Raw genomic sequence first — 12,044 nt, 5'->3', positions numbered from 1 at the left:
GATACTGGCTGCTTACCCAATGACCAGTCTCTTTTTTCCCTAACACAGGCCAGATTTGTTACTATCCAAGATATACCGATCTTCTTACTGTTTAAAATTATAGGGCGGTTTACCTAATGTTCATGATAAACTTGGTATGAAAAAGATAGACACTTTCAAGTACATAAGATTAGCAATATTTTGATAGGTATGGTAATTTAACATGGTTCCTGGAATAGAGAGGCAATAAGCCCTAGAAATGCATGAAATTAGATAAATCATGATGGATCCCAGTTAAACAATTATACCAATTTTTGATGGAAATAATGTCTCATCATCCAACTGGTCCTGAACCCAAGTCATCAGGTAATCAATGTACTTTGGTGCAGAGCACTTAATAGGCTTCTTTATGTTTGTTCCATCTGCCCAATGATACTCATATCTGTATTGGAAAGATAAAAAGTACACAGAACATCAGTGTATACCTATATATAATGTGTAAGTTTTTATATTACATATATATGTTTATTAGGAATGTATTCAGGATGTATTTTAATCTCTTCCTCCAAAAAAAGATTTTTTGCATTTGGCACTTAAATTTAGCATTTTAAAATTGCTATTGGACTATTTTGCATTTATCAGGATACAAACTAAGCAGATCCCACCAAACCCATTTTTTGTGAGCTTTCCTTCATACATAGCAGTTATATTTTAGAATCACACATAGTATAAACTGCTATAGTAGAAACCCTAAGTTTACTTCCCACTTCTATGATGACCATCTTTAATCTTTATGATTATTGTTTTCTTCCTCAAAAACCGTTTCTCCTTACGCAGTACAATTCTTTTTAACTTGGGGCTTTAAATTTTGGGTTAAGACTAGAGAATGACATGGAAGCACCTAAGTAAGATTAATGAAAAAGAGAGTGATTCAATATTTGAGTACATTTGGCTGAGGAGCTAAACATGCCTTTGAGGAAAATTGGCAACCCAAATAAAGATGCCTATAGTATCTAGGTATTAACCAGACACTAGCCTTTGGTATAATAAACATTTAATGTGCACCTACCATGTGAGTAATACTGTGTCAAGGAATACTGTTCTTGAACAACGGACACTAAAATGAAAGACACTTGAACAACGGACACTAAAATGAAAGACACTTTCCCTGTTCTCAAGGAAAAAGACTAGTAGAGAAGACAGACTTGTAAATTAGTATGTAAAAACAGTACAACAGAATGCTAATGGAGTTAATTAAACAAACACACACACATACAACCACAACCTGATTTTTTTTTTCTTTTTTTTTTTTTTTTGCGGTACGCGGGCCTCTCACTGCCGTGGCCTCTCCCGTTGCGGAACACAGGCTCCGGACGCGCAGGCTCAGCGGCCATGGCTCACGGGCCCACCCGCTCCGCGGCATGTGGGATCTTCCCAGACCGAGGCACGAACCCGTGTCCCCTGCATCGGCAGGCAGACTCCCAACCACTGCGCCACCAGGGAAGCCCACACAACCTGATTTTTAAGACAAGGAATAAGCATGCAGCTGAAACTCCATGTACAAAATTATCTAAACTGAACTAGCATTTAGTTTTTTAGTTTCTGAAGGTTACCTCTGCCACTTAGCTTCCCTCTTTGAATCAATTGTGTTTTTATAATCTTGTCCCAGAGTTTGGACTAACGTAATGATAGGTGATTAAGCCTAGCAAAGGAGCTGGAAGAAAATATAATGGAAAAATACTACAGGGTATTTTAAACAATGAAAAGTATCTTGAGATAGGATAACAAGGATGCTTTCTATTTAATCATAAGTTACTTACACTTGAACAGTAAATCTTAAACAGGATACACCTGAATAAATATTCTGACAGCATACCAACCCTGGGAAACAGGGATGAATGTCAAGTCTACTTTGAAGGTCTCCAAGAGGAGATTCCCCAACATTTCTTGGCATCCTGTTCTACTATTTAATCACTTTCACAGTCAAGATATTCTTCCTAACATAAAACAAAAGTCTCAAGTGTGACTTAAGCCTCTTCTTGTTTGAGCCTCTTAGGAGACAGAGAACATGAATGGTAGGAATTCTGGCCATCCTTACTTAGTCTTCATTTAAAGACAGGAACTCATCCATGTTTTTTCCCTTATGTTATGAAGCCTCAATGTTTTTGCATTTCTCTCACAACCATGTTTTTCATTTTGTTAATGATTCTCAGGTGTTCCCTATTCATTTTTAAATGCAGAAGTCAAAAGCAGGCACAGTAAACCAAAAAATCATTTTCAATATCCTGAAACTTTATAAACAATACTAATATTCAATGTCCTAAGGTTTTTTGAAAAATAAAACAACTGCATATTGCTTATACTTCTAGAGTTTATAACTATGATTCCCTGATTCTTTCCTTTTCTTTTGTCACGTTTATACTTAATGATGACTTCATATTCTAACTCTATTTTGCACCCACTGCTTTTTTCATTCCACCTTTGACAGACCATTGTCTTTGAAATTTATTTCTGTCATCATGGTATGAACTTATAAACTACAAATTCCAAAATGTTCATTTCTTGGTTAATAACGATAATAAATAGTAACTGAGAAACCACTTCAAGAAAAAAAGTGCAAAAAATACTAACAGGTGGGGTCTAAACAACATGCTACCCAGTAACCAATGGGTCCCTGAAGAAATCAAAGAGGAAATCAAAAAATACCTGGAGACAAATGAAGACAAAAACATAACGATCCAAAATATATGGGATGCAGCAAAAGCAGTTCTAAGAGGGAATTTTATAGTAATACAAGGCCTACCTCAGGAAATAAGAAAAATCTCAAATAAACAATCTAAGCTTATACCTAAAGTAACTAGAAAAATGGAACAAACAAAACCCAAAGTTAGAAGGGAAGAAATCATGAGGAATAGAGCATAATTAAATGAAATAGAAACTAATAATAATAATAAAATAAATAGAAAAGACCAATGAAACTAAGAGCTGGCTCTCAGAAAAAATAAACAAAATTGATAAAACCAAACAAATAATATCAGAAATGAAAGAAGAGAAGTTACAAGCAATACCACAGAAGTACAAATGATCATAAGAGACTACTACAAACAATTATAGCCAGTCAAATGGACAACCTAGAGGAAATGGATAAATTCCTAGAAACATGCAATCTCCCAAAACTGAATCAGGAAAAAATTGAAAATATGAACAGATGGATTACCAATAATGAAACTGAATCAGTAATTTTAAAAAAACCCGAAAACTCATAACAAACAAAAGTCAAGGACCGAACAGCTTCACAGGTGAATTCTACCAAACATTTAAAGAGTTATATTACCTTCTACCAAACATTTAAAGAGTTATATTACCTATGTTTCTCAAACTATTCCCAAAAAATTGAAGAGGAAGGAAAACTTCTGAACTCATTCTATGAGGCCAGCATCACTTTGACCAAAATCAGACAAATCACCACATAAAAAGAAAATTTCAGGCCGATATCACCAATGAACATAGGTGCAAAAATCCTCAACAGAATATTAGCAAACCAAATCCAACAATACTTTAAAAGGATCATAAACCATGATCAAGCAGGACTTATCCCAGGGATGCAAGGATGGTCAATATCTACAAGTCAATCAACATGATACACCACATTAACAAACTGAAAAATAAAAATCATATTATCATCTCAACAGATACAGAAAAAAGCCTTTGACAAAATTAAACATCCATTTATGATTAACAAAAACTCTCAAAACAGTGGGCTTAGAGGGAACATACTCAACATAATAAGGCCATATATGATAAACCCACAGCCAACATTATACTCAATGGTGAAAAGCTGAAAGCATTTCCTGTAAGATCAGGAACAAGACAAAGATGCCCACTCTCACCATTTTTATTCAACATAGTATTGGAAGTCCTAGCCAAAACAGACAAAAAAAGGAAATAAAATGAATCTAGATTGGAAAGGAAGAAGTAAAACTGTCACTGTCATTGCAGATAACATGATACTATACATAGAAAATCCTAAGGATGCTACCAGAAAACTACTAGAGATCATCAATGAATTCAATAAAGTTGCAGGATACAAAATTAATACACAGAAACCTGCTGCATTTCAACACACTAATAGTGAACTATCAGAAGGATAAATTTAAACAATCCCATTTACAACTGCATCAAAAAGAATAAAATACCTAGGAATAAATCTAACCAAAAAAGTACAAGACTTGTACTCTGAAAACTTTAAGATATTTATGAGAGAAATGGAAAAACACACAAACATATGGAAAGATATAACATGCTCACAGACTGGAAGAATTATTATTTTTAAAATGACCATACTACCCATGGCCATCTACAGATTCAAGGCAATCTTTATCAAAATAAAGTGGCATTTCTCACAGAACTAGAACACGTTAATTCTGAAATTTGTACAGAAACATAAAAGACTCCAAATAGCCAAAGCAATCTTGAGAAAGAAGAACAAAGCTGAAGGTATCACACTGCCTATTTCAAACATACATATAGTATACTATAGCTATACTACAAAGCTATAGTAATCAAAACAGTATAGTACAAGCACAAAAGGAGAAACACAGATTAATGGAATAGAATATAGACAGCCCAGAAACAAACTTACACTTAAACGGTCAATTAATCTGCAAAGGAAGCAAAAATATACAACAGGGGAAAAGAGACAGCCCTTTCAATAAATGATGTTGGGAAAACTGGAGAGCTATATGTAAAAGAATAAAACTGGACTACTTTCTCACACCATGTACAAACATAAGCTAAAATAAAAATGAGGGACTTCCCTGGTGGTCCAGTGGTTAAGACTCCACACTCCCAATGCAGGGGGCCCGGGTTCAAGCCCTGGTCAGGGAACTAGATCCCGCATGCCACAACGAAGAGCCCACATGCCACAAGTAAAAGATTCCACAGGCCACAACTAAAGATCCTGCATGCTGCAACAAAGATCCCGCATGCCACAACTAAGACCTGGAACAGCCAAATAACAAATATTTTTAAAAATAAATAAATAAAATAAAATAAAAATAAATTAAAGATTTAAATGTAAGAACTGAAACCATAAAATTTCTAGGAGAAAACTCTTTGAAATCAGTCTTAGCAATACTTTTTGGATCTGTCTTCTCAGGCAAGGGAAATAAAAGCAAAAATAAATAAATGGTACCACATTAAACTAAAAAGGTTTTGCACAGTATGGAAACTATCAACAAAATGAAAAGGTAGCCTACTGAATGGGAGAAGATATTTGCAAGTGATATATCCAATAAGGGGTTAATATACAAAATATACAAAGAACTCATACAGTTCTACATCATAAATAAATAAACAACCCAATTAAAAAACGGGCAGAGGACCTGAATAGACATTTTTCCCAAAGACATACACATGGCCAAGAGACACATGAAAAGATGCTCAACCTCACCAATCATGAAGGAAATGCAAATTAAAACCACAATGAGATACTTCTCACACCTGTTAGAATGGCTATTATCAAAAAGACAACAAATACCAAGTATTGGCAAGGATGTGACCAAAAGGGAACCCTCATGCACTGTTGGTGGAATTGCAAATTGGTGCACCCAGTATGGAGAAAAGTATAGAGGTTCTTCAAAATATTTAAAATAGAACTGCCATAAGATCCAGCAATTTCTTTTCTGGGTATTTACCCAAAGAAAACAAAAACATTAATTTGAAAAGACATATGCAACCCGTTTTTCATTGCAGCATTATTTTCAGTACCTAAAATATGAAAGTAATTTAAGTGTCCATCAACAGATGAATGCAGAAGATGTGGGGGGTGTGTGTGTGTATACACACACACACACACACACACACACACAATGGAATATTACTTAGCCATAAAAAAGGGAAAGAAATCTTGCCCTTTGCGACAACACGGATGGATCTAGAGGGTATTACACTAAGTAAAATAAGTCAGGCAGAATAAAACAAACACCATATGATCTCATTTACATGTGAAATCTAGAAAACAAACACAGATACAGCACACAGAGGGGTGGTTGCCAGAGGGGAGCGGGGTGGGAATAGAGCAAAATAGGTGAAAGATATTTAAAGATACAAACCTCCAATTATAAAATAAATAAGTCATGGGAATATAATATTCAACATAAGGAGTATGGTCAATAACACTGTAATAGATGGTTAGTAGACTTATCATGATGATCATTTCATAATGTATGGAAATGTCAAATCACTATGCAATACACCTGAAACTAACATAATATTGTATATCAACTATATTTCGATTTTAAAAAAATATTTGGATAGAGAGGCATAAGCAAACAGAAAAAAGGCAGGATGGAGGACAATACAATAGGGAGGACTATAAAGCTCAGGCTAAGGAATCTGGACTCAAAATATTAGTCATTGGTAAATCACTGAAGGAGATGCTAAATACAGAAATTATAAGGTCAAAAATTTTCTTCTTATCTAAGAACTGTATGATAAAGTAAAAATGAGAACTGATCATGAATCATGTCTTACTTTGGGCCAGCTGACATCACTGGACAACTTTCTTCTGTACAAAAATCTGTGATTGTTCCATAAAGCATGTTGATCTGATTGAAGAAATCTACAGCTGCAAAGCAAACATCAGTTATAAGTAAAAGGTTAAATTTTAGTTTTACTCAAACAATCTTTTATTCCAGCAGAATCTCAGCTCTATCAGTGTTCTTTCCTCAACAAAGAACAGGTGAAAAGAATACAAACAAACAATATTTGCCTCACTGAATTTAGGAGCTTCTGTTTATTAAGTGACTCCCTTAAGAGAATAAAAAGGCAAGCAAGAGTGGGAGAAATTATTTGCAACACATATAATCAATAAAGATCTTATATTCAGAATATATAAAGAACTTCTATAGATCACTTAGAAAAAGGCAACACCGTAATAAAATGTGAGACAGTTTCTGAGTCTATTGGTTATCTCTATGGAAAAGAATAAAACTTGACTCTTCACTCACACAATACCTGAAAAGCAATTCCAAGTGGATCATACATCTAAATGTGAAAGGCAAGACAATAAAGTTTAAAAGAGCATAGAAAAATATGTCCATGAACTTTGGCATGCAAATATTGCTTAAGAAGAGCACAGAAAGCACCAGTCATAAAGGAATAGTTTTCTATATGTTTCACTGGAAAACTGTTATTCCTTGTTTTTTTATAATTTTTATTCTACTCATAATTTTTTTATATTGACCTCAAAGCCAACAAGTTTATTAAATTTACCTATTCATAATAATAGTGATGGTGTAGCAATAAAATCATGGTCTTTTGGTTTTTCAACATTCATTCATGCTGGCTATGAACATAAATGTTGTTTCTTCCTTTCCAGTTATTATTATCTTTTATTCTTTTTCCTGCCTTACGGCATTGGCTAAGACTCCAGGAAAGTGGTGATGGTGGCTAACCTTAACTCATTCTTAATCTGAGAAAAAACTTCAACATTTCATGATCAAATATGATGTTTGCTTTATCTTTTTTGTAGATATGCTTTATCAGAAAAAAGTTCTCAACTTTTACTTCATAAGTTTATTACGAATTGATTTTAAATTTTACCAAATGTTTTTTCTGCTTATACCGAGATGATCATACGATTTCTTCCTCTTCCTTTATTTTGGCTAATGCGGTGAATTACAACTGATTTGCAAGTGTTAAGCCAACCTTGTATTCTAGGAATAAGAACAATTTGGTCATGATGTGTTATAATTTTTTTAAGTATTGCTAGATTCAATCTGCTAATATTTTTATTAGGATTTTTACATCTAAGTTCATAAGTTAGATGACCTGGTTTCCTTTCTTATATGTCCACATAGAACTCATAACACTAGTATTTTCTCCTTTCCACATAAAAGCTTTAGAAAGACTGGTGTTCTTTCTATCTTTTCTTTTCTTTTTAAAATTGAAGTATAATTGATTTACAATATTTTATCAGTTTCAGGTGTACAACATAGTGATTCAATATTTTTAAAGATTACACTCCATTTAAAGTTATTATAAAATATTGGCTATAGTCCCTGTACAATATACCTTTGTAACTGATTTCTTTTATACATAGAGGTTTGTACCTCTTAATTCCTTACCCCTATCTTACCCCTCCCACCTACCCTCTCCCTACTGGTAACTACTAGTTTATTCTGTATCTGTGAGTCTGTTTCTGTTTTGTTATATTCATTCTTCTTCTTTTTTTAGATTCCACATATAAGTGATAACATAAAATATTTGTCTTTCTCTGATTTATTTCCCTAAGCATAATACCCTCCAGGTTCATCCATGTTGTTGCAAATGGCAAATTTCATTCTTTTTTATGGCTCAGTAATATTCCTGTGTGTGTGTGTGTGTGTGTGTGTGTGTGTGTGTGTGTATACACCACATCTTCTTTATCCATTCATCTGTTGATGTACACTTAGGTTGCTTCCATATCTTGGCTATTAGCTTCCATATGCTGCTATGAACACTGGGGTGCATGTATCTTTTCAAATTAATGTTTTCATTTTCTTAAAATATACATCCAGCAGTAGAATTGCTGGATCATATGGTATTTCTAGTTTTAATTTTAGGGAAACCTCCATATTGTTTTCCATAGTGGCTGCACCAATTTACATCCCCACCAAGAGTGCACTGTAGGGTTTCCTTTTCTCCACATCCTTACCAACATTTGTTATTTGTGATCTTTTTGATGAGAGCCATTCTGACAGGTATGAGGTGATATCTCATTGTGGTTCTGATTTGTATTTCTCTGATGAATAGTGATGCTGAGCATCTTTTCATGTGCCTGTTGGCCATCTGTATGTCTTCTTTGGGAAAATGTCTATTTAGGTCTTCTGCCCATTTTTAATCGGGTTGTCCTCCACATGAACAGTGGGTAACCTATGGCTTTGAATCCCAACTCTATACTTAATAGTTGAGTTACTTAACTTCCCTGAATCTCAGTTTCCTACCTTTAAAATTCAGTTTACTGCAGAGTGCTAAAAAACAAAATCGTGTCTACCATAAAGTAGACATTTAGTAATTGTTAGTTTTCTTCCACAAATGAAGATATGGCCTCAAGATTCTGTGCCACAAAAATTAACTATAAGCCATCCACCCACTTTTTCCAAAACTCTGAACGTTGTATCTCCTTTAAGCTATCACTCTCTAGCAGCAGAATGTTCAAAACCAGCCTCTGGTTTCTGGCTATGAGACTAGTTGTTGAATTTGTAATTCCCATCTTCTACCATTTATCTTCATCTGGCAAGTAAACTGAAGGAAAAAGGCCATTAAGATGCCAATCTTATCAACAAATCCCCTTCACTCTTTTATGTACCCGAAATGTTTACTTAATCACTGTCAGTGAATGGAAATTACCTATCTAGCCTCAAATCCTATTCACTTCATCAAGTGCCACTTGGAAAGATTACTATAAATAAGAAAAAAATTGTAATCCAATACTTCAGTCAACTGCTATATTTTAAAGGCAGAATTCTATGTTCTACGGGGATGTTCAAACACTTCAAAGCAATTTTTTTCTGGCTATAACTTCAAAATGTCTGTGAAATTTTATAAGTTCCTGAAGTTCTAGACATTTCAATAGTACAGACACTCAGTTCTGATAATTGAGACAGAGAAAATACAGACAGAAAACAATGATCTGGTTTTATACTTAAAAGTCACAATCTCATGTAGTACAGAAGCTCTACACTACCTTCCTTAGATTTCTAAAATTAGAAAATGAGCTCTCAAATAAATGGTACAAAAAGGCACAAACAAGTGCCCAAAAAAAGGATGTACACATATATTGGAAACTTATTCTGAATATTTTCCTTAAAGTGTCATAGAACTATCTTATAGGTTAGATGACTCTCATCAATAAAGCAAACAAATCACTTTATCTCTTTAGTAACTAAACTCTCTGGGTCCAGGAGGATAACCATACTCTAATAATACTGCTCTCACAGAACTGCTGTCACAGTAAGGTTTTAAGACATCTCAGTAAAATACTTTAGGTTCCTAAAAGTTAGTGGGTGGCAGCTCAATTTATAAATCCCATGATATGTTTCAAATTACAATAAGATACTATCAAATATTACAATAAAAATACTGCTCTGTTTTTCCTTAATCAAAGCCTAGGCATTTAGTGTATATTTTCAATTCAATTTCATTTATTATAACTAGAGTCATATAAATTTCCTCCAGTTATAAAATTCTATTAATTTCTTCACCAATGCTGATAAAACTTGAATACTAAAAGTACCACTTTTGGGCTTCCCTGGTGGCACAGTGGTTAAGAATCCGCCTGCCAATGCAGGGGACACAGGTTCAAGCCCTGGTCCAGGAAGATCCAACATGCCATAGAGCAACTAAGCCCATGCACCACAACTGCTGAGCCTGTGCTCTAGAGCCAGTGAGCCACAACCACTGAAGCCCGCGCGCCTAGAGCCTGTGCTCCTCAGCAAGAGAAGCCACTGCAATGAGAAGCCCATGCACCACAACGAAGAGTAGCCCCCTCTCTCTGCAACTAGAGGAAGCCCGCGCACAACAACGAAGACCCAACGCAGCCAAAAATAAATTAATAAATTAATTTTAAAAAAAGAGAGAAAAGAATCAAAATAGAATTTAAAAAAAATTTTTTTTTAAAGTACCACTTTTATTCCCCAACTTACTCTGGCTTAATTCCCAAGAATATATTTACTTTTTACTTATATTTTTTTCTTTCTAGAGGTTAAGAATATACCATAAACATATTTTACTAATTTCATAAGATCACTATTGAATTGTCTTTTTTTCTTTTTAAAGCGTAGTTTAGACAAATAACTAAGTATGCTACTGAAAGACAAATAACTAAGTATGCTACAATTTAGCATAGGGGTTAAAGCGCAGTCTCTGAAATTTTAGAGCTCTATATTTGAGCCCAGGCTCTAGCATTCAATAGCTGTATAACCTAAGCACATTACTACAATCTTTCTGCCTCAGCTTTCTTATCTATATACTGGGATAATAATAGTACCTACATCATGAGGTTGTAAAGATGAAATAAAATAATCCATGTAGAAGAAAATAAAAACAATAATTTGAAAAGATACATGTACCCCAATGTTCATAGCAGCATATGGAGGCTAATAGCCAAGATATGGAAGCAACCTAAGCGTCCATAAACAGATAAATGGATAATGGTGTGTGTGTGTGTATGTATGTATATATACATATATATAAACACCACATCTTCTTTATCACACACACACACACAAACACACACACACACACACACTGGAATATTACTCAGCCATAAAAAAGAATGAAATTTTACCATTTGCAACTACATGGATGGACCTGGAAGGTATTAATGCTTAAGTCAAACACAGAAAGACAAATACTGTATGATATCATTTACATGTGGGATCTAAAAAATAAAATGAATGAATATAACAAAACAGAAATAGACTCACAGATATAGAGAACAAACAAGTAGTTACCAGTGGGGAGAGAGAATGGAGGAGGAGCAAGACAGAGGTAGGGGATTAAGAGGTACAAATCAGCAAGTATCAAATAAATAAGCCACAAAGGTACAACACAGGGAAATATAGCCATTATATTGTAATAACTTTATTTTGTTATTTTTTTTGCAGTATGCGGGCCTCTCACTGTTGTGGCCTCTCCCGTTGTGGAGCACAGGCTCCAGACGCGCAGGCTCAGCGGCCATGGCTCACGGGCCCAGCCGCTCCGCGGCATGTGGGATCCTCCCGGACCGGGGCACGAACCCGTGTCCCCTGCATCGGCAGGCGGACTCTCAAGAGGACTCTCAAGCCCCCTTGTAATAACTTTAAATGGAGTATAATCTAAAAATATTGAATCACTATGTTATACATCTGAAACTAATACCATAAATCAAATAAACTTCAATAAAATAAATAAAAATAATTCATGTAGAAAGAATAGCAGAGTGTCACAGTGTTCCATAAACATTAATTGCTGCTATCATTATCATTTTTTCCAATGAAGATGGTAAATCTATGCTTTGTATTACATGGTAACAGGAGATA

General features: G+C 34.5%; 1 protein-coding gene across 1 annotated transcript in view; it reads right to left on the bottom strand.

Moving 5' to 3' along the window:
- Positions 1 to 12,044, bottom strand: part of MOB1B (MOB kinase activator 1B) — a 59,792-nt gene that overhangs the window by 10,779 nt on the left and 36,969 nt on the right. Inside the window, exons 3-4 of the mRNA XM_067736210.1 lie at positions 6,514 to 6,607; positions 288 to 421 (exon numbers count right to left, since the gene is read on the bottom strand). Of these exons, the coding sequence (XP_067592311.1) occupies positions 288 to 421; positions 6,514 to 6,607 (228 nt within the window). The remainder of the gene's footprint in view (positions 1 to 287; positions 422 to 6,513; positions 6,608 to 12,044) is intronic.

Source organism: Pseudorca crassidens, chromosome 4 (assembly GCF_039906515.1).
Source record: "Pseudorca crassidens isolate mPseCra1 chromosome 4, mPseCra1.hap1, whole genome shotgun sequence".
NCBI lineage: Eukaryota > Metazoa > Chordata > Mammalia > Artiodactyla > Delphinidae > Pseudorca > Pseudorca crassidens.
Note: the sequence above shows the minus strand (reverse complement) of the source record. Positions and strands in the feature narration are given on the sequence as shown.